This window comes from Pyrenophora tritici-repentis, chromosome 1, assembly GCF_003171515.1.
Source record: "Pyrenophora tritici-repentis strain M4 chromosome 1, whole genome shotgun sequence".
NCBI lineage: Eukaryota > Fungi > Ascomycota > Dothideomycetes > Pleosporales > Pleosporaceae > Pyrenophora > Pyrenophora tritici-repentis.
In genome coordinates, this window is record NC_089390.1 from 7,259,443 (window position 1) to 7,280,135 (window position 20,693).

The 20,693-nt window shown below is 49.2% G+C and overlaps 7 protein-coding genes across 7 annotated transcripts; 3 read left to right on the plus strand and 4 right to left on the minus strand.

Moving 5' to 3' along the window:
- Positions 1-3,835: 3,835 nt before the first annotated feature.
- On the minus strand, positions 3,836-5,164 carry PtrM4_028180 (uncharacterized protein; the record flags this gene model as incomplete). Its single annotated transcript, XM_066103797.1, has 2 exons — positions 3,836-4,741; positions 5,000-5,164. 2 exons carry the CDS (start codon positions 5,162-5,164, stop codon positions 3,836-3,838), a joined length of 1,071 nt encoding a protein of 356 aa, XP_065965999.1.
- A 1,250-nt stretch (positions 5,165-6,414) lies between these two features.
- PtrM4_028190 (uncharacterized protein) lies at positions 6,415-6,871 on the plus strand (the record flags this gene model as incomplete). Its single annotated transcript, XM_001932525.2, has 2 exons — positions 6,415-6,491; positions 6,544-6,871. 2 exons carry the CDS (start codon positions 6,415-6,417, stop codon positions 6,869-6,871), a joined length of 405 nt encoding a protein of 134 aa, XP_001932560.2.
- An 827-nt stretch (positions 6,872-7,698) lies between these two features.
- Positions 7,699-7,851, minus strand: PtrM4_028200 (uncharacterized protein; the record flags this gene model as incomplete). Its single annotated transcript, XM_066103798.1, has 1 exon — positions 7,699-7,851. One exon carries the CDS (start codon positions 7,849-7,851, stop codon positions 7,699-7,701), a length of 153 nt encoding a protein of 50 aa, XP_065966000.1.
- Positions 7,852-9,319: 1,468 nt separating this feature from the next.
- Positions 9,320-10,684, minus strand: PtrM4_028210 (uncharacterized protein; the record flags this gene model as incomplete). The annotated part of the gene is made up of 1 exon (XM_001932526.2): positions 9,320-10,684. The coding sequence occupies one exon, from the start codon at positions 10,682-10,684 to the stop codon at positions 9,320-9,322; it is 1,365 nt and encodes a 454-aa protein (XP_001932561.2).
- Positions 10,685-12,693: 2,009 nt separating this feature from the next.
- Positions 12,694-13,197, plus strand: PtrM4_028220 (uncharacterized protein; the record flags this gene model as incomplete). The annotated part of the gene is made up of 2 exons (XM_001932527.2): positions 12,694-12,839; positions 12,891-13,197. 2 exons carry the CDS (start codon positions 12,694-12,696, stop codon positions 13,195-13,197), a joined length of 453 nt encoding a protein of 150 aa, XP_001932562.2.
- Positions 13,198-15,644: 2,447 nt separating this feature from the next.
- On the minus strand, positions 15,645-17,504 carry PtrM4_028230 (uncharacterized protein; the record flags this gene model as incomplete). Its single annotated transcript, XM_066103799.1, has 3 exons — positions 15,645-16,081; positions 16,167-16,718; positions 16,919-17,504. 3 exons carry the CDS (start codon positions 17,502-17,504, stop codon positions 15,645-15,647), a joined length of 1,575 nt encoding a protein of 524 aa, XP_065966001.1.
- An 840-nt stretch (positions 17,505-18,344) lies between these two features.
- On the plus strand, positions 18,345-20,056 carry PtrM4_028240 (uncharacterized protein; the record flags this gene model as incomplete). The annotated part of the gene is made up of 4 exons (XM_066103800.1): positions 18,345-18,417; positions 18,474-18,525; positions 18,577-19,418; positions 19,530-20,056. The coding sequence occupies 4 exons, from the start codon at positions 18,345-18,347 to the stop codon at positions 20,054-20,056; spliced, it is 1,494 nt and encodes a 497-aa protein (XP_065966002.1).
- Positions 20,057-20,693: the final 637 nt, after the last annotated feature.

A 20,693-nucleotide genomic window follows, 5' to 3' on the forward strand; every position in this document is an offset into this window, starting at 1 on the left:
AAATGCAGTCAGACGATTAGAAAGGTTCTTGTTAGCTTTCCCTCGTACGATCAATTCATTGCACTTGTGGCTGTACATACGTGACAAGATGATGTTTGAAGGAATGAAAGGGGACATATTGATACAAGAAATCCAAGCAAAGATGAGAATTCACAAGCATAGTCAGGAAGAATAGAGTCAACCTCTCGTGATGCTTTTTGGGAGACATGTTCCGTTGGCGCGATCAAGATGCGGGGGATGTACTGAACAGTGGCATGGCACAGACCATCATCGTGAAGATTGGCCGGTCGGATGTCGCAGTCAGGCACCGATAGGTCAAGAAATTACACGTGAAGAAAGTGGTTCTACTGATATTTGTCTGGTCTTGGGTAGATAAATACTGGAGAAACCTAGCGACTAGATACGCGTGAAACTCATGTCATTCTTAATCCTTATTCTGAGTTACTCTCTAAAGTCTCCACAGGTCCAAGGATATCAAATTCAACATCACGGTCATCCAGAGGGGTCTCTCATAAAACTTGATGTCGAACCATGTTGCGTTGCAGCAGAATGCCACGTCGAATCGATGCAGACTCGTGTGTGGCCTATGCCATCACCGCATGATGCTCTCGGTGATTGAGCTGCTGCGGGCACTTCTATATGGACTCCTCTAGGTCCATATAGATTCCGCCTATGAAAAGTGGTGATGGACACAAAGACTAAGGCTGGTGCACTGGGTAGGTCTAAGATGTGGGTATTCTTGGTTGAGGGTAAAGCTGATTGCGGCTCTGTACCAGTAGTCGACTCCAACACTTCCCGAGAGACGTGATCGAATATCCACGCCAGCTGAGCCCGACTCCTACAGGAAACCATTTGCTAAATCCGTGATAAGTTGTACATCTTGCATACAGCATGCATGAGCATGCGATTTCGCTTGACTTGAGCGACGACTTGGGCGCGTGCTCACCTGCATGGCTGTTGTTTGACCTCAGCTACACTGTAAAGCACTTCAGTGATGACTCTCGAAGTCGGTATGATTCTTGGATCCTGCCAATGAATCGGCGGATGGCTATCATGATGACTCCTTGATGCTGCGGACACCTAGATGGCACTACTCTCAGGCACTACTCATTGGGTACATGCGCTAGATTCGCTACCGATCATATAGCAACATGCACCCAGTAGATCTGTGGTGCGACGGCTGATAGAGATGGATGTATGGTTTGTTCCACCACTAAGTGGATATTGAAATAGACGACACCTGATCAAAACTGCATATGTGTAGTGCGCCACTCTGATCGGTCAAAGGGAAGATACATGGAGGTGACTATCGGACTCAATTGCCTAAACACAGTTGTAACTTGAAATCAGGCTTTCTGCACAACTTGCCTACCAATAAACCATCTAGGCGGTATACCACCTACGCATACATTGGGCTCATGACGTTGTACATTGTGTGCGTGATGCAGCCGAACGGCGCCTAGTGGTGGTTCAGGAGTCTGGGACGGGTGGTGGTGGGGGGCTGCACGGCATCCCGACATGCGGCACCAAGGTGTCTTCCCGGCGCGAGACCGTTGGACACTCGGATGACCAGGGTGTTCGGAAAGGACCGAGCCGGTACAGACAAGCCCGATAACTACAACTGTTGTTGCTCGCTATATCAAAGCTGCCACAAACAGTACAGTTGATCAAGGAATCAACGATACCTAGTTAGTTATGGAGTATGGTTTGGTCGTTTCAGCTCGCCAAATCGGCGCGATTATGCCGAAACTAGCAATCATCAGCTTCAGCTACATATGCGACGCAGTGCTTTGATGTATACTGATTGGCCGATCGTGACTTACTAGAGTTGTTGCCAATCAAAAACGCCACGCGGAGTATACTCCCTACGCAAATCAAACACTTCCCGCTCAAGAGTTAAACCCAAGGTCGCCGCTTTTACGATAGTGATGGTATCAGCCATCTCACGATCCCTCGTCATAGCCACTGCAGGAGACGTCACTAGGAGCCTTCGTACCGGAACCGAGTATTATGGCAGTGGTATCATGAGAAGGACTAAAGTACGCGATTGCCGCGTCTTTGGGTATTCAGCCTGTGTACAGCGCATATTTGGGCACGCCTGCATAGGATGTATTGCTGCCTCGGCAATTCTATGCTGGCATCCACCCATTCGCTTCCTTCTTACCCTGGCTTACCAGCTTTTGATCCTTTCCCCGAGGTCATATATGCGACCAGTGATACGTGGCTAAGTATGACATAGATACCGCTCTGATATAGTGGCGCAGTGTACGTAGTATGCATCTGAAACGGATTTCTCGCATTCTTGTTGATTTCCGCCCGAGTCGGCCAGTCGCTTTTTAAGCACTTTGGCCCCATACAACGCGACTGCTCCAATATGTAGTAGCCCAATGGTATCAAGGCGGTGGTCAGCCATAGTTTCATATTCGATTGGTAGATAAGGCAGGCTTCTCCTGAACGGCGGGATGTGGCTTAATCCGAGCGGTGCGCGCCTTCAAGCGCGGGGCGCCTCACTGCCCAGCTACTTCACAGTCTCACCGGTGCCCTAGGTATGATGGATTCCGTATGTGACAAAAGATGCATCAGACTAACGCGAAATCATTTTTTCGCCACTGAAACAAACCTTAACTGAACTTCATACCTTCAGAGATTTTGAGAATATAACGGAAGTTTAGGAAGAGAGAGTGCGTGGACTGACCGGAGAGTGGATATGGATGTGACGCGGGGTCGTGCAGAAAAAGGAAGCCCCATGTCGTTTCTGCCATGGGGCGCAAGTCGTGCAGGTGAGTGTGCTGCCTTGGTATCTTCATGTGAGCTCTCTGACTGTGCTGCCTTCTTTTTCTATCATCTGTCCCAGTCCAAATCCCCGGGTAATACAGCCATCATGATCACCGAGTCGAGAATTTTTATTATTGTAACCTGGATCAAAGTATATCTTTGGCTACAAATTTTGGAGGCATGAGTCGCTGCACGGATTCAGGTGAAGCGGTGAAGCGGGGCAGCCGACAGCTACCCGCGTTTTTGTGGGACTAACTACTGTAGTAACTCGCTGGAGGTCTGCATCTACTAATGGAGGTATACCGAAGAGCCTGGTTGGTGTTACTATTGCGCCTCCGATACATCAGAGATCGCGATCGACGCGAGACGGTATTGACGCCTGTATGCAAGATGAAACGCGAATCAAGATGCTAAAAGGCTATGGTGTCTCTATTCACATATGATGACCATGGCTTGTGTGGAAGTTCGCAGAAATTACCGATGGTGGCACAGATGCAGTAGTATCTCCCCTATCTTGCATGCTTAATTTGACATCAGCTCGGGCTGAAATAGATGCGCAGTAGTAGCAGTCGATAGTGGCTGGCTTAGGTTTTAGTCATGAAGGACCAACCAGCAGCATAGTGTGACACGATGTCATTGCAACGAACAAGAGTGCAGATCGTAAAAGTATTGCTTTCATTCAAAGACTCCGCGTTGTCCAGTCGCATGCTGTAATTACTGTAGATCGTATCTGTGCGAGGCTGGAATTGTGAGCAACCACTGATCCAAACACACTACACGTGTTTCCTCCTCTTCTTCCCTAGGTCTCGCAATGACCATCGTTAACCAGTCTTTATCCGAATATGTGACTGTAACCATGTTAAGCAAATCCCAGATCGTAGAGAATGTGAAGGGATTCGCGGAAATAACCAATAACAGTTCGAAAATTAAGACAAAGGTGAGTATCCAGAACTCCGTTAGGAAAATTTCCAGGGTCAACACCAAAACAACATTTTCCACTGTAGTGTGGAGAGCTTCTCGTTGGAAAGAAGTTAATCAGTTCTGAGAGGCAAGTAGGTTTTCATTGATTCTTTCGTAGTAGCTGTTTGATCCATAGAAAAGGGGGTCTTCCTTTGGTCCATTTGCTCAATTGACTCATGTCCCCGATAGTGTGTCGAGGGAAATACGGGCTCCGTTTCAGAAGATTGGCCCTGTTCTCTTCTGCTTCTACATCAACAGGAGACGAGGACTGTTGATCAGAGTCCGCATCCGTGAAAATCCGATCTGGTCTGCCTTTGTGTTGCGAGATTACTTGGTTGTCTGAGCGCTTCATATTTATCGGAGCGTTTGAAGTTTCTCCAGAATCGGTTGAAATGTGTAGCGACTCGGCTGGTGGCCCGTGGTCGGCATCTCCGAGTTCCAATAAGTGAGGTATGCCGATTTTCTCGTCCTGTAATTCTACACCTTGTTGAAACTGTGTCCCTACACTGTTCACAATCTGCCCACTCTCTGATAAATCTTTTCCCCAGGGATATTCGGCCCAGCTGCTAGGTAGATATAAGGTGTGCGGATAAGCCTTTCGCAAACAGGAATGTTTTAGCAAGTCCGAGTGCCACCAATCTAGATCTTTATTGGCTTTTGAATCGCTTGAATGATCTTTCTGAGAGACTTCATGTTCAGTGGCTCGGCTGATTGAAGGCTGGCGCGCTATTTCACCGCTGACAGGAGCATCCGACTCAATGGGGTTGTCGTCAAGGTCGTCCAGCAAGTTATCAATGAGCTTTGCTTCTCTTGATTCGTATTTGATCTCTTGGACATCAAAACCGTTTTCGGCTGCCTCGTAATCCGCCTCACGTGAGCCGAGAAGATCTCTTATGTCGTCGACTTCCTGGATAGCTTTCTCAATATAGTCAGGTAAAGCAGATCCTTCTTCCTGAAGAAACCGACGCAATTGTAATAGAGCGGAACCTTCTTTCTCGCCAAGCTCCTGCCGTATGTTCCGAAGTCTTCTTCTTTCCAACTGTAGGCGGAACCGGGAGCCTTTCAGATCTAGCCTTCCGTCTCTCACTCCTTCGTATTGATCTTCAAGTTGAGCTAAGTTTTGGTGTTTATTTTTCGGATATTTCGAGTAGGGCTGTGTTGTTGACACAACAGTCGTAGGCGAAATGGTGAAAGGTGGCGGAGGAGGAGGAGGGGGCGGTGGAGGTGGTGGAGGAGGGAGTCCAACGAGTCGCAAGGGGCGGACATCAGGGTCCAAATCGAACTCTGGATACTCCATCTTGCTGTCTCTGTATCTGCCTTCACCCTGATGGCCAAGGGTAGATGGTGGTGTCACTGGTCGTTGGTAATCGAAGTCCGACACTCTCGGTCCCCACGGAGGTACAATCCGGGCCTCTGTTTGTTGTGACATCTTGAAATGCTGGTGTCACCACCGACGTGTCAGTTTCGTCAAGACAGCATTTATCGTTTCTTCTGCACGCCAACGCATGTACCCTTTTCAACTGTGTTTTGCTTATTTTAGCACTTAACCCATCTTTACTTCTAGTCGTTCTCTTTTGGTCCGCAAAACTGAGGAGAGATTACTGGTGTCATAAGAACGATGTGGTAATCCGGGCAGGAGGTCGTGTTTTGCAGAAGGCTTCGGGTGATAAAGCGACGGGGGTGGACGAATGCGGCAGCAAGGGCGGCTAACTCGACACACCTCAGAGCCCAACCACAAAAGCATAAGCCCATCTAGTCGCCTTGATCGCTGCGCCGTCATGCTGCGATATGGGGGAATTGAAGCGATATGCAGCGACCGGAGCAGAACACGAAAACGACCTAGTGACACACCCTGGTTTCCACCGCTGCTGTAAGTTAGGCCCCGCTCTCTCCCACCTCCCACATGAGCGTACAGTAACGCATCACGCTCCCCCACCACTTCAACAGAGGTGTGGCATCGGCAGTATGGCTATAATGGTAGATGAGATCCGCTGTTCATTTATCCTGGCACCATGCGGCTCTGCTGCATGTCTGAGTACTGTTATTTGTGCATAAATGCATGTATGGTCGTGTAGTTAGCCCGAGCTTGCCAGTAGTCGCAAACAGCGTGTTGTATGCACGTACCTTCAACAGGCATGGCAACACAACCACAGCAGTTTTGGAGTGAAGCAGATAGGCGCTGGCTCAGAACTCAGATTGACGCGCAGTATCGGCGTTTTCACGAATATTATGACACAGGTAAGGACTGTTCCGATTAGTATCCCATCACTACTAAGATGTGTTCAGAGCAACGGCAATGGGTATTTTTCAGATGGGTAGAGCGCGCGGACTCTCCTTCAGCGCAGCAAGCCGGACCAGCGGGCTACCCTAGGGGTGAAGGCCCAAGGGTGGAGGGGACTTACAATCTTCTGAATCCGGTACCAAACAGTAATTACGAGAGATTGGACACATGTAAGGATCCAGAAGCCATGCGCATTCAGAAAGTCGGCTAAATTGCAAAAGCGTACTATGTCAGACACAGGGACTTTTTCCAGCCAGGCAAGGTACTGTGGCTAGAGCTCATGATTTCTACGCGCGAAGCTAATCAAATGGAGGTAGGTATTTTCGGTGCTATTCACCGAGGGAGCCGGGTCTAACACGTCCGTACACAATTACAAGAGAGACGCCATCACAGTCGTAATGTTTGGAGAGATGGCGCATACACAGATCCGTCGGTTCATCGTCGTCCATCAGAAGCGCGAATTTTGCTACGCCCTGTAAGTCCCCTAAACTCCTGCCATCTCTGAAGCCGTCCTAATGTTCCCCCAGACCCATTTTCACGTATGGAAAACAAGGCACAAGGAAACCTGGTGTTGTGCCCAGTGAGCATGCGATTGCGCACTCGTACGGCTATCAAGCTACTCTACTCCCAGGCGAAGCAGAACTTGAAAAAGATCCTATTTGTATTGTATCACCTGATGGTGCCCCTTTATCGACCGCTTCCCGGATCTACTTTGGAATTCACCATCCGATCCAGTACAATGTCAAAGTGAAAGACCTAGGGTACGTTGTACCTGCTGACGTCTCCAAATTCACCCAGTACTGGGCCATGGAAAATGGAACCCTCACCAATCAGGGACCGGAAGCTGGACAGTAAGAGGAAGAGTCTCTGCAACTTATCTAGCAGACAATCTGGATGCCAGGGTTGCTCGTTGATTTCATACTTGTGTTTGCCAATTTGAATGCCGGTTTTGTTATACGCTGCTTACTGAGCTATGCCACGAGCATGGTCGTCGTCTTGCTTTACGTCTTTTACTAATTTAACATACGTTGCGTTTTGGATTTTTGGTATCTAGGGTTACTTTGGCTGCAATTTTTTATATGATGATGTCGAATTTGCTCCGTTCACCTTATCCGTTAGCTCTATACTCTCTGTTATTATACAGTCACTATTCTATCCTATGACAATACCGAATATCTGACTGTTGTCACAATTCTGATTAATTCGTCGCCTGCGTTAGTAGATATTTCTCTACAAACGCCCGTGCTGTCGTGTACTGACGAGTCGTTTCAGAGATATTGTTGATGTTGTTCAATGTAGATACCATTGAGCACCGTAAGGCAGACTTCAAGGCATACTCAGCTTCGCACCAGCCATACGGCGCCACCCCAAGCCACTGAAATGCGCCACACGATGATTCTCCGCGTATCGCTGCAGGAAAGTGGGTCATCGGAAAACAGAGCCGCGTATTTGGGACGACGTTACGCAGCATTTGAGTGACAGGATGAAGTTCATGACTTACAATTGTCACAACCTGTTGAAGAACTATTCGGTTCATATATCTTGGATATGTACATAGATGTATTGGCAAATCATTGTAGTTCAAATCAGATATCTCGCTCTACCGGTATGCCACCAGCCCAGACTAGGCTGAGTTGGGAAGCCGCGAAACGCAACGCGATCAGCCCATTTCCGCCATAGAGTCATGCACTGTTAGCAAAGGTAAAAAGCCACCAATCTACAGATCCCGGACAGTATACGTCAAGGATTAGGTTGATGATACAACTATCACGCTGACAGGCATCCATATATACCCCTGACACGCTGATAAGTCCGTACCCGATACCCAACGACATGCCTCGGGAGCGAAACTCGATATCTTTCAGCTTTCGCGAGCTGGTTGCCATATCTGCCTATACATTTTATTCTTGTTCCAGCGGTATCAGCCTCATATCTCGGCGCGGGCCACTTGAAAAGCAATATCGCTTCACTCGCCTCGACCAACGGTACCATTGGACAATCCAATATTGCCAGCCGCTTTCTCATCTCGCAGTTGAAATTCATACAAGACATAACTGGCTCATTGATCGGTCAGCGGATCTACCCTCTATCACTCTGCGACTGCTTGTAAAGGGGGTGCATGGTTTACCTCACTTCCAACTTGGCCTGCACTATGACCCTGTTTGTTGGAAGCTCCGCGCATCCTAAACACAGTGCATGGAGGCATACCTACCAAGTGCAAGAAGTCGAAAATACGGCAGCGCGCAGTCAGCCGACGTCGAAATCAACCAGTCCGAGATAGCAAAGTGTCCCTGGGCGGTTGGATATGACCTTGGAAAGGGAGTGGGCGTGTAGGTAGGCGCGGGAGTTATCTGCAGATAAGTGGGGCGAGTGGGGTTAGACTACGTAGTTAGCATATTAGAACCAGAACTTCAACGAGGCTGAACCAACAGCACACAATGTTGCCCGGTCACAAGAGCAGTCAATCAGACTGTATCCAGCATTTCGACGCAACGATAAGGCCAAATTGTGCATTGCCCTCTTTGTTCCTACCACCACTCACCACGTCACATTCACACAAGCCGAGCAAACAGGCTTCCAATACATGTTCAGGCGCATCTAGGCACTTTAGGTCCATATAAAGCAAACCCACGGTCTCCGACCATACATGACCACTCATGCATGCATCGGGGACCCGGTTGTGCGGCTTGCCATTCCCCGGCCCGAGACATGATCGCCTGAAACCAACAGCCGAGTGGCTTTCGGAATCGTGCTGATGACATCTGACCAAAGGGCTGTCACGGCATGAGGAGTCAGCAGCTCACTCGTTGACCGCTTTCTGCATATGCGCTCATCGCAGGAGTGGACATGTGGACCATGCAGACCGAGGGACCGGATTAGTCAGAAATCCGACAGGCATGTGATGATACCCGAGGAAGGCTTGCGGGGGAAGACGGCCTGGGAATCTTTTCGCGTCGATTTGGGGCGTTGATAGGTCTGAAAATATGGGCTGTGTAGCGATTTCGAGACGACGTTAGATTGCGTGGTAGCTGATGGCGAGGTAAAGAAAGGGATCGGATTTTTGCGCGAGCGAGACGAGAACCGCCTCTGCGGCCTGGGTGAGCTACTATTCGGTAATAGGGACGTCTTTCTTCAAAGCGATACCTGATATGAATTTGTAGTCATTGCGACATAAGATATTTGAACAATAGTAATACATATGTTAGACAATAGAGAGCCCCGATAGACTGAGGGTAATGGAAAAGAAAAATTCAAAAGTACAACGCCAGTACCACGCATGTTATGCCCTTAGAATGATCAAACTTAATCATATCCAGGAGTGGTCCTACTTCGCTTGAGTTTGTTCCTCGGAAACAGCCCCCATATTCGTCTTGTCCGGCTCATCGTCTCTATCCAGCGGTCAGACACTGACTTGGAGAGGATCTGCATTCGTCTATTGGCCTTCTGAGGTTCATAACCCGTTGTATTGATGGCCGATAGCGGGGCACTGAATGTAGCCTCTTCATGGACATTTGAGATGGGCTTGTATAGGGAGGGCTCCGAGAACGCCCTATCGGTTGGCAACTCTTTCTTTTTTTTACAACTTGATATTGATGTAGGCTTCAACTTCCCAAAATGGAGCGTATGATTGTGGATCTTGGAGCCCGATTGTGTTTCTTGGATGTTCTGAACGCGTGCTAAGTCAGCCTTTTGGCCAGCTTGTTTCTGGTGCTCACTTATGACACTATCCTTCCTTTCTGATTCATTGAAAAGACGAACAAGGAAGGGAGCCGATGGTTTCTTGGTGGCTCCGTGATTTGTATTGAATTCATTGGAATTCGGTGATTTGGGTTTGCCGTTCCTGTTGAGCGACACTCCATCTTCTGGGACAACAGGTTCTAGAGTCCTCTCCGATACGCTATTCACAAGCGGCGAAGGCGGTAATGAAATTAGCCAGGGATAATCCGAATCCGAGAAACTGATCGCGATCGACATGGATTTGCGACCACGTTTTTCGGGATGGCGGTTTTCACAATCTGATGTATCCTGTGGCGACGATAAAGCAGTGTAGCACTGCTTATTGTTTGATACGTCATTCTGAGGATGAACGGTATGGCTCGTGCCATGGATTGAAGGCTCGTAATTTTCAACGAAGTCTCCGGTCTCGCTCAGACTATCGCGGTCCCAGTACTCCTCTGCAATTCCTTGCCAGTCGCTAGCGACTAGGTCAGAAACTCCAAACTCCTCAAGGACGTTTCTATAAGAACACTTCTCGACAGCACTGTCCTTCAGATACTGGAGTGACCACTCTCGGATCTTGGTTTTGGTAGCGGGATCATTTTCTGTGAATGAAGCATCACTTTCAGCATCCGTCCGTGGCATCGCTGTTACGCGTACTGAAGTATCTTCGGGCAATATCCCCGCATCCGACTCTTTTCTGGCCAACGCCGCCGGCTCGTAATGATGATGCGGTCCCATGACTCTGAGTGGCAAAGCTTTCGTCTCGCCAGTGAAAACATGATGTAAAATTCCAAGATGTCTTTTCGTGAACGATGAAGACTTAGCCTCTGATACGTCGTCCATGTCCTCCTCAAACAGTGCCTCGTCTTCTTCGTCCCAGTGGATATTATCTGCTCGCTGTTCTCTCTGTTGATCAAAGTCCACCGTCAAGTCATCGATTTCGGTCATTATCGTGGGGTATACCCGTTGCGATAGGATTGGAGATTGTTTAGTCGCTAGTTTAAGGAACACAGGTGGTGGAGGCGGAGGCGGAGGTGGCGGAGGTGGCGGAGGTAGGTTATGAGTCGCATATGGTCTGTATGATTGAGCCGGATATGTAGGGGGGGAAAGGGCGGCGGCGGTGGTGGTGGTGGTGGTGGTGGTGGTGGAAACAAGAACAAGGGAGTTCTCTGTCGTTGATCTTGCGGGTGAATGTCGTCGTTCTCGAAGCTTTCAGGGATAATGCTATGAATGTCGAACTGGTAGAATGTATCCTCTTGATCCAGATATTTCCACTCTTCGCCCGTGAGATCACGTTCAGCTTGCAGATAGTCTTCCTCGATTTCTCCAAGATCATCGCGTATCTGTGCGACCGTCTCATAAGCCTCAAATAGAGATAGTGAGAGCACGTCGTCATACTTGTTGACGAACTCTCGCAGACTGCTCATAAACCTCGCTTCTGCATCGCCCGCTTCCACTCGTTTCAGATGGACTTTGCGACCCGCAGTGCGAAGTCTTTCGCGTTTGACTAAGAGCTCTTTTCTTGCTGTCCCTATCTGGACCTGATATTCTGACAGATCATCTAAACTTCGTCGTAGTTGCGTGAGCAGTTGTCTCGCCTGGGTTGTTTGTGCATCGATATACATTCCCACTTGGTTATTCTTCGACTGCTATTCGGACATGAAAATGGTGTTGCGATCGCGCTGGGTTAGAATCGTATGATGCTCTTGGCTCAGTGAAGCTAGTAACATCTTATGATTATCAAGAATGCTCTGTGCAACCCACTAACCTAACAAGCAGTGTCGGGAATTATTCAGATCAGTCAGGTTGCTGATGCGAAATAGCGGCATGCGTGGTGTATCTTAAGGCGCTGCATGTCAGGTAGAACGCGACACAAGGCTTGTTCCAGGCATGGATCGCGGCTTTGTCGTTTGCGCAGTAGTTCGCGGGAAGGAGCCAAAGCCGGCAAGCCGACCATTCATCTGTGTGGGATTGACATGAGAGAAAGCAGCAAATCAAACAGTAGATGCATGTAACCCAACAGCATAGCCATGGCATTGGATTATGATCAGGCTATGTGGCGCGAAACAAGATCCACTCCATTGGGAAGGCGCCCAGGTGCCGCGCCATGCCTGTTTCATTACTGTAGAACCGGTCTAAGACAACATTCGGCTAGAGTCACCAGAACAACCCTCGCACATCCCGACTGCACAACGATAGCAAACAGTGCACATATGCGAGTGAGAGCGGGGTGATTTACAGCAACCTCCCTCCGACATCATGCATCTCACTCTCTCTGTGGTTGGTAATGACAAAGCAGCAGAGCCGCATCGCATCACTTGACTGGAACTTCTAGTTGGTACTTGGAGATATAAGATCGCGGTGATTTACCAATTATGAGACCAAACCGTACCTCCCTACACTTTTTCATCGGCCGTGCTTGTATTGCGTTGTGCACGCCACCATTATACTAGACTCCTTCGATCGCTAGCCCCATCGCCCAGTAGCAACGTGCGACATGTCGAATACCAATTCGCCATGGATTTGGGACGCTACCTATCAAGACTACTACTATGTCACGCGCGACCAGTATGGTAGGTGCCGATGCCTCTTTAGATAGCGTTATCGAGAGCATGCGCTGATTATGGCAGGGAGCCCTGTATACAACTGGTCCAAGTCGCTCGGCAGGACTGACCCGGCCGTTGGTCGAGAGAATGAGATGATAGAGGACGGTATGACAAGCATGTGAGATGAATGCGTTGATTGCGCCTAATGCATCCCTGTTAGTGCCTCTTGAGATTCGCGCGAACCCACGGTTTATTCCAGGTACGCCCCAGACTGGATGGTATGACCTTCTAGATTCATGTAAGTAGAAAGATAGAAGAGAGTGTGACTTAGCTCATCTCTTCCTTACAGCTTACCAAATGAGGAGTGGATCCGACGCTCGGCGGTTCTTCGTAGAGGGCAGAGTTTTTGCTATGCTCTACAGTGAGGCTGCAGGCCAGACAGCGAGACCAGACCCAGGTGATGGGGCTTTTACTGTTGTCCGTTTTGGCGAGTCAGTTCATACCAACATCCGTCGTTTCGTTGTTGTCGAGATTAAACGAGGCTTCGTATATGCCTGGTAAGTATTTGGGAATCAGCCAGCGTTGATAACCAGCTAATGCCCTACTAGTGGTATCGCCACGTACTCTCACCGTGGAACCCTGAAGCCGGGCTGCAACCCAGTCGAACACGCCATCATTTACTTCCGAGGAACAGATCCAAGCTACTCCTATCTGCCGGGCGAAGTTGAAGGCGGCATGACCAAAGCCCCAATTGAGGTTGAACCTGCCGATCCCGCCATGACCCTCAAGACTGATTCTCGCATTCGATTTGGCAAGATCTATCCAATCGAGATGAACGTCAAGGTCAAAGATATCGGCCGTGTGAGCTCGGGCCACCTGAGCCTGTTACGCCAGTATAGGGACGACGAACAGTAAGCAAATGAGTCCCATCTGCACCCATACTTCTATTCCCTGGGAGATTTCTGGTTTATTTTCACACATACGTCGTCAACTCTCCTGCCAAACCTCACGAGATTATCAATCTAACGGCCGCCTGATATCAAATTATACGCTGCGCTTCGGCGCCTTTTACCATTCAGCCAGTTATACAATCATCATCTCCTAAAATTTATTCCAATCAGAAAGCTTCATTGGGATGTGATAGTTTTGAATAGCCCATGGGACCATGACCGGATAACGTCGCTACGTGTATTCATGCTCCCACGACAGTATCGCTTATACGATGGATCATGTAGCCCGTGGAGTATTTCTCGGTCAAGTCCCATGTGGAATGATGCCTAAGCCGTGCACGCATCTATCACTCTCCGAATCGAGGTCGCATGTAATCACGTGGCTGATATTCCGTGGTATTATCCGCATCCCTGTTGGAAATCAGACGAGAACCGGGATTGTTCAGCTTACACTATAATGGAAACGATCGGTGAATGGAAGTTTTTAGAGCCCGAGCCTTCGGGCCGGTCAATTGGCATGTATGATTGCTTTGCCGTGGTGGCATATCACTTCAGCCCGTGCATTGCTTGCCGCATGTGACTACAGCATCGGACTTGTGGTGGCAATGAGTCTTCATGGCTGTATTCGGGTGCTTATACCGACAGAGATATCCAGCCCTTTACTATGTTGCTTTTTGGCCGTTTTGCGGGACCAGTAGCTGTGGTCTCAGCTCCTACTTTGGTCGCTGTCGCTTAAAGACCACTTTTTGTTTTTGTTAAAGGTGCAATTCCACGACATGCAATCATTGCCTGCAGTGTTCAGAAGGCTTGCCATATCGCAGCTCCGTTTCCGAAGGCAGCATGCCATATTGTGATACAGTTTGAAAGTCGCACTCGTAACTGACCTTCTTATCGCGACGACAGTTATGGCTCGTTGGATTGGCCCATTGATTCGATTTACCCACGCCGTGGAAGAGCCCAACCAATGAAGTCTCTCGTGAGACCTACTTCCTTGCACAGTGTTACTGACGGCGGGAACGATCGAGTATATGTCCCGAGCCGCGTCCCACAGGAAGCCGGAACGAAGGACATGCTATGTCGCCGCACACCGGTCAATGTGCGCTTGGTGCTTTATCGAGATCAGAGCAGGCAAACAGTGCCTTTACGTGAGAATAGTCAGAGCGAAGACGTGAATAGCCACACTGAGCAACTGCTGTAGTACGTGGGACTCGTATCGGGGCATAATGACGGTCGCATAGTCGGTCGTTTCGTCCCGAGGCGATGACCTAAATGTGGGTCCATCAGCGCTAACCATTCCCGTACCGTTCGCGTGGACATAACGCAAATTCCGGTTTTGACGCCTTACGCCTTTTCCGCCCCGGAGGACCATTTCAAGGCACTGCACAGTAAGCTGCACTAAGAGCGGTTTCACGGTAAGGATGAAGACGCGTTAGCTTCGGCATGACTAGGTAACGTGGTGAACACATGTTCGCAGTAGCCGCAGGCTGGACGGAGCGGGTTGCAGACGAACATGTGATGTCATGGGTCCCGGCTTCTACTTTCCCAACAACCCTGGAAAGCTCAAGGCAATGGATTTTCAGAGCAGCAAGAACTTCAAAGGCAAGATGTCACTGTGGTCCTTCAATATTCCTGTGCTAGGCTTATCCTTGATTTGCTTTTTAGCGACCCAATGGCGTGTCATGACTTTGCAGGAGTGAGAGAATGTGGCTATCACGTCCGATCCGGATATAGCAGATCCATAAATATGACTTTCTAAGAGAGTTATTGGACCAAATTTCCCCAAGCTTGCAGATTCTAGCAGAAGTCCTGCATGTGTCGAATGCCAGCCTTGGCGATATCAAGCAGGCAACGGCATCCGTCAGTGCCCTGTTTAGACATCAAAAGGAGAGTAGGGCTGTTATTCATTGATATGTAATGGAAGGGGGACTGGAACAAAGGCAAGCAGTCAAAAGCAATTTGTGAGTGCAATGGTGGCACCGAGTGCACAGCATGCGGCTCAGTCATTGCCTTGAAACAGGATTGCGATTTGCCTACCCGCAACGTCCCACCTATCACTGAACCTCCGGATGCGGAAAGCCGAAAATGGAACGACTATGAAGATTTTTCCGTTTCCTAGTTCTCATTGATACATCAGGTGATCACGGCTTCACAAGGCTATTGCCAAGCCGTATTCTAAAAGTGGCTTTGTTCTCGCCCTCATGATGACCCTCTGATCGCTGTACATAGATACTAGTACGTAAATTTCATGGAACAGAGTATCAATAAACGGATCTGATCTGCAGGAGGATGATTGGAAGAAGGCACAGAGGGGCAGAGAAACCTATGTCCCAAGGACAAATCAAGGAGAACATCAAAATGACATGTGTTGTAAATTTTTAACTTCAGATCCAATAAGCACAATCGTATAGTAAACTAGTCGTATGAAGGGAACGAAAAAAACGCCGGACTATCCTGGTATGAAACGCTTGAGTAGGGTAGAAATTGCAAAAAGGGATGATCGGGAAGCGTTTCGTCGTCAATCTCGACAAACAGCTCAATCGGATTTCGGTATGTGAATTGGGACTTGCGAGGATCCGCTCCATTTTGAGATTGGTCTGGAGAATATTCTGGGTCGCCGGATGTGAGACTCGGTGAGGCTATCTGATTGTCGGTGTTCAGTACCAAGCTTGGTTGGCCGCCGATTGGTGAAGGCTCGGGAGCACGCTCAGTATCTGGAATTTCTGGAAGTATCGGTTGTGTAAAATCGGCACCCTGGGGTGGGGGTTGGTTCCCGAGAGTTGTCGTACTTTCGCTATCAATGCCTGTTGAATCTCGCGCCTCAGGTCCCTTGATCTCAATCACAGACTGCCCTGCACCACATGATTCCCTCCGACCAAGAGTACTACTCTCTCCAGAAGAAGTGTATGCTGTTTCTGCCTCACCCCCCCCCGGTACATTCGGTAATCCCAGATGAGGCGCGTGTCATAGCTGTAGCTTTTGTGGAGCCTGAGCGGTCACTCAAGGTCCACCTCATGGAGTTTGCGGGCTCGGCTTCGGGTTCAAGAAGATCGCTAGCTTCGATCTTAGCTGGGAAGTGGAATGAATCCGGATCATCGAAAAGGTGATCAATGGGAAATAAAGGGTCAGTTATCGATAGATTGGCTTTCGAATTGGCCGAGACGGGCCTGAAGATCGGAGTGGAAGATGCTGGCTCGCTGGGACTGCCACTTGATGCTACAGTATCACCAGTGGGGGGCTCGATATCTTCGGATGTATCAGGGGTCCAGTTCTCCTCAACAAGATGCCACCATCTCTTCTCGCCAAAAGCGGCGTGTAGCAAAATCTCCTTGAGTAAAGTCTTTTCCAGTTTTGACTCTGACAATATCTCGAAAAGCCAATCGTCTATGCGACTATGGGTCACTGACCAACTAACCCGATCCTGCTCCAAGGTGGTATCTCTTCTACGCCGAGACGCCTGTGCAACTTCTCCAGCCTCAACTACAGTATCTGGGGGTTTGTGGTATCGTTTGTGGAGAGCACCCGGATGATGAAAACTCTGAGACCACATCAAGCTGAGGTTCCGACCGCTGGTCGCCACGAATGTCTTGAGTGTATGTATCTAAGTTCATAGGAGATCGACCCAGTGGAGGTGGGGGTGGAGGCGGTGGCGGGGGGTCGCTTGGGTGGAATCTGCGAGTGCGACTCACGATGAGGGTTTTTGTTCGTGGCGTTGAGAGACATTTGCGAGCGGTTATATTGTGATGTAGTCGTGGCTAACGTCGGTCCAGTTAGGTCAAGATGGGCTGGCAGATATGTAGGTTCTGGGGGGCCAGAAGAAAACTGCGTTATGGTTTCCGTATCTACGTTGCGCATCTCAAGTAGGGGTATGGGAAGACTTGACGCATGTAATGCAGGTCGCTGTCCCGGCAAGTCATCCACAAATTGAGTTTCTTTCTGCGTATATCTCCATTCTTCAAGGTTGTAGATCTCCTCTTCATGCTCCAATTCGCTCTCCGATTGTATCAGGCCCTCCCTCATGCTGTTAGCCTTTGATATTGCTTCCTTAATGTCGTCGGGTAGCTCAATGCTGTTCTCAGCAAGAAATCGTGTTGTTCGGTCCAAAGCCGTTGCAATTTGCGTATCTACTTTCTCCCGAGACTCTCGAAGTTCTCGACGCTTGGTATGCAATCTAGACCGAGAACCGACCAGGTCGTCTCGAGCGTCTCGTAGCTCATCTTGCTGCTCTTCAATATAGTCCAAGAGGTCCTGATACGGATCTATGGTAGGTTCCATTTCGAGATACTGCTTGTGGGAAGCCGTAGGTAATCTCTCAGCTTGTTCAAACAATGTGTGTGGGCTCCCTTTTCGCGGGAGTGTGCACTAATAACGCTCACATGGTCACTCGGCGATAGGGGCTGAAGATGCAGATGTTCAAGAATAGATCTTCCATTCCTCAAGTACCACGGATCGAATTGTCGTGAGTTATCAGAAGTATGTTTGAAGGTGAGGGGCTGTTGAGTCAAGCCAGATGGGACATGCGTGACACTATGCGTGAATCAGTGTCGCACGAAAGTTTCCATTGGCGAAGTAGCAAACCTGGGTGTGATGTCGACATGTGACTTTGTGGATGAGTGAGATGGCTTGCATATATTATTCGATGGCAATGGAGCGTTGTTAGGCTGCAGCAGCGGCCACCAAGACGTAAAGCGAGGAGCGGCCAGAAGGCGTTAATATGCGACCCGACAATGGAGACCCAGAACATTACGGTGTGAACATGGATCGCAAGCGCCAATGCGTGGCTTTAGCGCGAGGTATGTATGAATCGATTGCTACAGGGGCTGGCTCGTTCGATAACAGCGCCATGCGAAAGCCACGCGCACCAAGCACCAGGGTGCGCAACCCTCAGCAGAACATGGGCTGCGGCTCCACCAATTGCACCCCTCTGGTCTTGGAGTCATCAGCGCATGTGCAATTGTCGTAAACGAAGTTGCATAGTATGCGCTGTTCCCTATTGCGCCTTGGAGAGCCACATACTTATCACTTAAAACTCCCCAATGGCGCGAATCGACGTGGCCTTTGTGCCCTCTAAGAAACATTGTCGTGGCATGTCGTACAGTTTGTTTGCGCGTGACCATGTCTGCGCCAAATGAGCCTTTTGATCCCAGCCGAAATCATAACAATCGTCAGAGACATGATCCCGAATCTCGTTAGTTACCGGTGCGCTCATGCGTAACAGGATAAATCAGAGCTAACTGTGGTTAGACCCGTCACCGCAGCGTTGGAATAGCGCACAGAATCCGAGAACCCCTCCAGGGTACGTACACTCAAAATCCCCATTGAGTTACATTACTGACATTGGTGCAAGAAGAACCACTCGGGCCGAGCCTCATGATTCTGGATACACATCGGTGCCGCGATATGGACCACCTTTCATCCCGGGTACAGTGCCCTCGTTTTATGGCGGTTCCGAGCAAGGCGGATATCAGATAGTCAGCAACCAACTACAACCTCCCTACACAGCCCTTGGTCCGAATTCAGGGTACCCTGGGGTTCCCTCTCCCTCACCCAACTATGGACCTCCAAGAAGGGGAAGCCACCCACACTCTCGTCGCTTACCAAGAGGCGAAGGATCCTTGATTGAAAGTTCATCTCCAGAGCTGTCTGAGAGCGTTGATCCCAGCTATTATGTAAGGAGTAGAGACTTCTTCATCGAAGGCAGAGTGTTTGCCGTCATCATGAACGAGACTGCCGGAGACACTTCGAGACCGCTTGACTACAACACGTCGCGGTCCCTGAATAAAGTGAGATTCAACAACAACTGGGTCTACACAAATACTCGTAGATTCATTGTGGTCAGGAAGAAGCGCGAATTCTGCTATGCTTGTCCCATCTTCACTTATTCTGGAAGAGCAACGACCAAGAGCGGCGTGGTACCAGGAGAGCACAGCATTGTCTATTCCCGAGGTACAGATCCTACGCTTCTCAACGGCGAATATGGTATCACGAAACCACCTATTGTCGTCGATATGACTGCGGGTGAAAACTACTTACAATTTGCATCACGAATCTATTTTGGGATCCATCATCCTATCCAGTACAATGTCAAGGTCAAGGACGTTGGCCAGGTACCAGAAGAGGCTATTCCGCTGCTCATCGGAAACTGGCGAGAAGAGAATCGCGCCGATCAGGACTCGAGGCAATCAGCCAGTGTTACGGATCTTGCTGAGGTAGACGAGGAAGATGAAGCAGGCGAGGAAGAAGAAGAGGAAGAGAAGCCTGTCGATTCTTACATATACCACGCCAGGTATAACGTCAAAGGTTACCATCCTCAAATCAGTCCATATAGCTATCACCCTACGCACAATCTCTACGGTTGGCACGAGACTTTGGCACCAGAATGCTACCACCCTGAACACAACAAGGAGGGATTTCACTACACCGGCAACCGCTGCGGTTACCACAGCGTATCTAATCCATTCGGTTACAACTCCCAAATCGCCCCAGACAACTACCATCCGGAGCTGAACCCCGAGGGCTACCACTCGGAAAAGAACCCCACTGGATATCACCCAATCTCCAATCCGACTGTCTACAGTAGCAAAAGGAATCCGCATGCCTATCATCAGACGAAGAACCCCTATGGGTATTCGACAGTATACTACCATGCTTATCACCCGGTCCATAACCCGCATGGCTACCACTACTTGCACAACCCGTACGGGTATGATCCCAACTCAAATCCCACAGCGTATCATCCACAGTACAACCCGAACGGTATCCGCCCGCCAGTCGTTGCCGACAGCGTGGGCGACATAACACAAGCTCTCCAGGTTACGACTTTATGATTTCTATTCTTGATAATACGACCTCAACGCGCCACAACACAGTACGATTACTATCTTCCATCTATTGAACTTACGCGACCAAAGATATTCATGAACGCCTTGTTATCGCACTCTGGAGACATACCAATGACATTACTGGTCTCCCATCTATACGTTACTCACTGTTATCTACAACCATACGATCGATACGTTATTTCCAGCGGCAGATAACTGGAAAGTTCACTAGGAAGGAGAGTTGGATGTTTGTGTTTATATTTTCTTTTCTCCGCAATCAAGCACTTCAAACGCCAGAGTTAGAGGACGCCATCCACACAAATCTCCTTGCACCGTCTACACTGTTCCAGCTAGTTTCAGCCCGATCCCCTTGAACTCATGATAAATGTCGAACAAGAGCCACCGTCCGTCAAATTGATATATTGTGGTAGAGGGATAGCCTCAATAGTCAGAAGAGAGGCTGCCGACCCGCAATCGGTAGAGAGTAGAGAACAAGAAGGTATCCGAACAATAAACGGTAGTATTAAGAATGGTGTACGATAACTGTCGAGCTCCTCTACGCGGAGTCGTCCTAAAATACTCAACCCTAGCGCCGATTACCTAACGCCGAACACGTGACAAGCTACTACACCACATTTTCCTC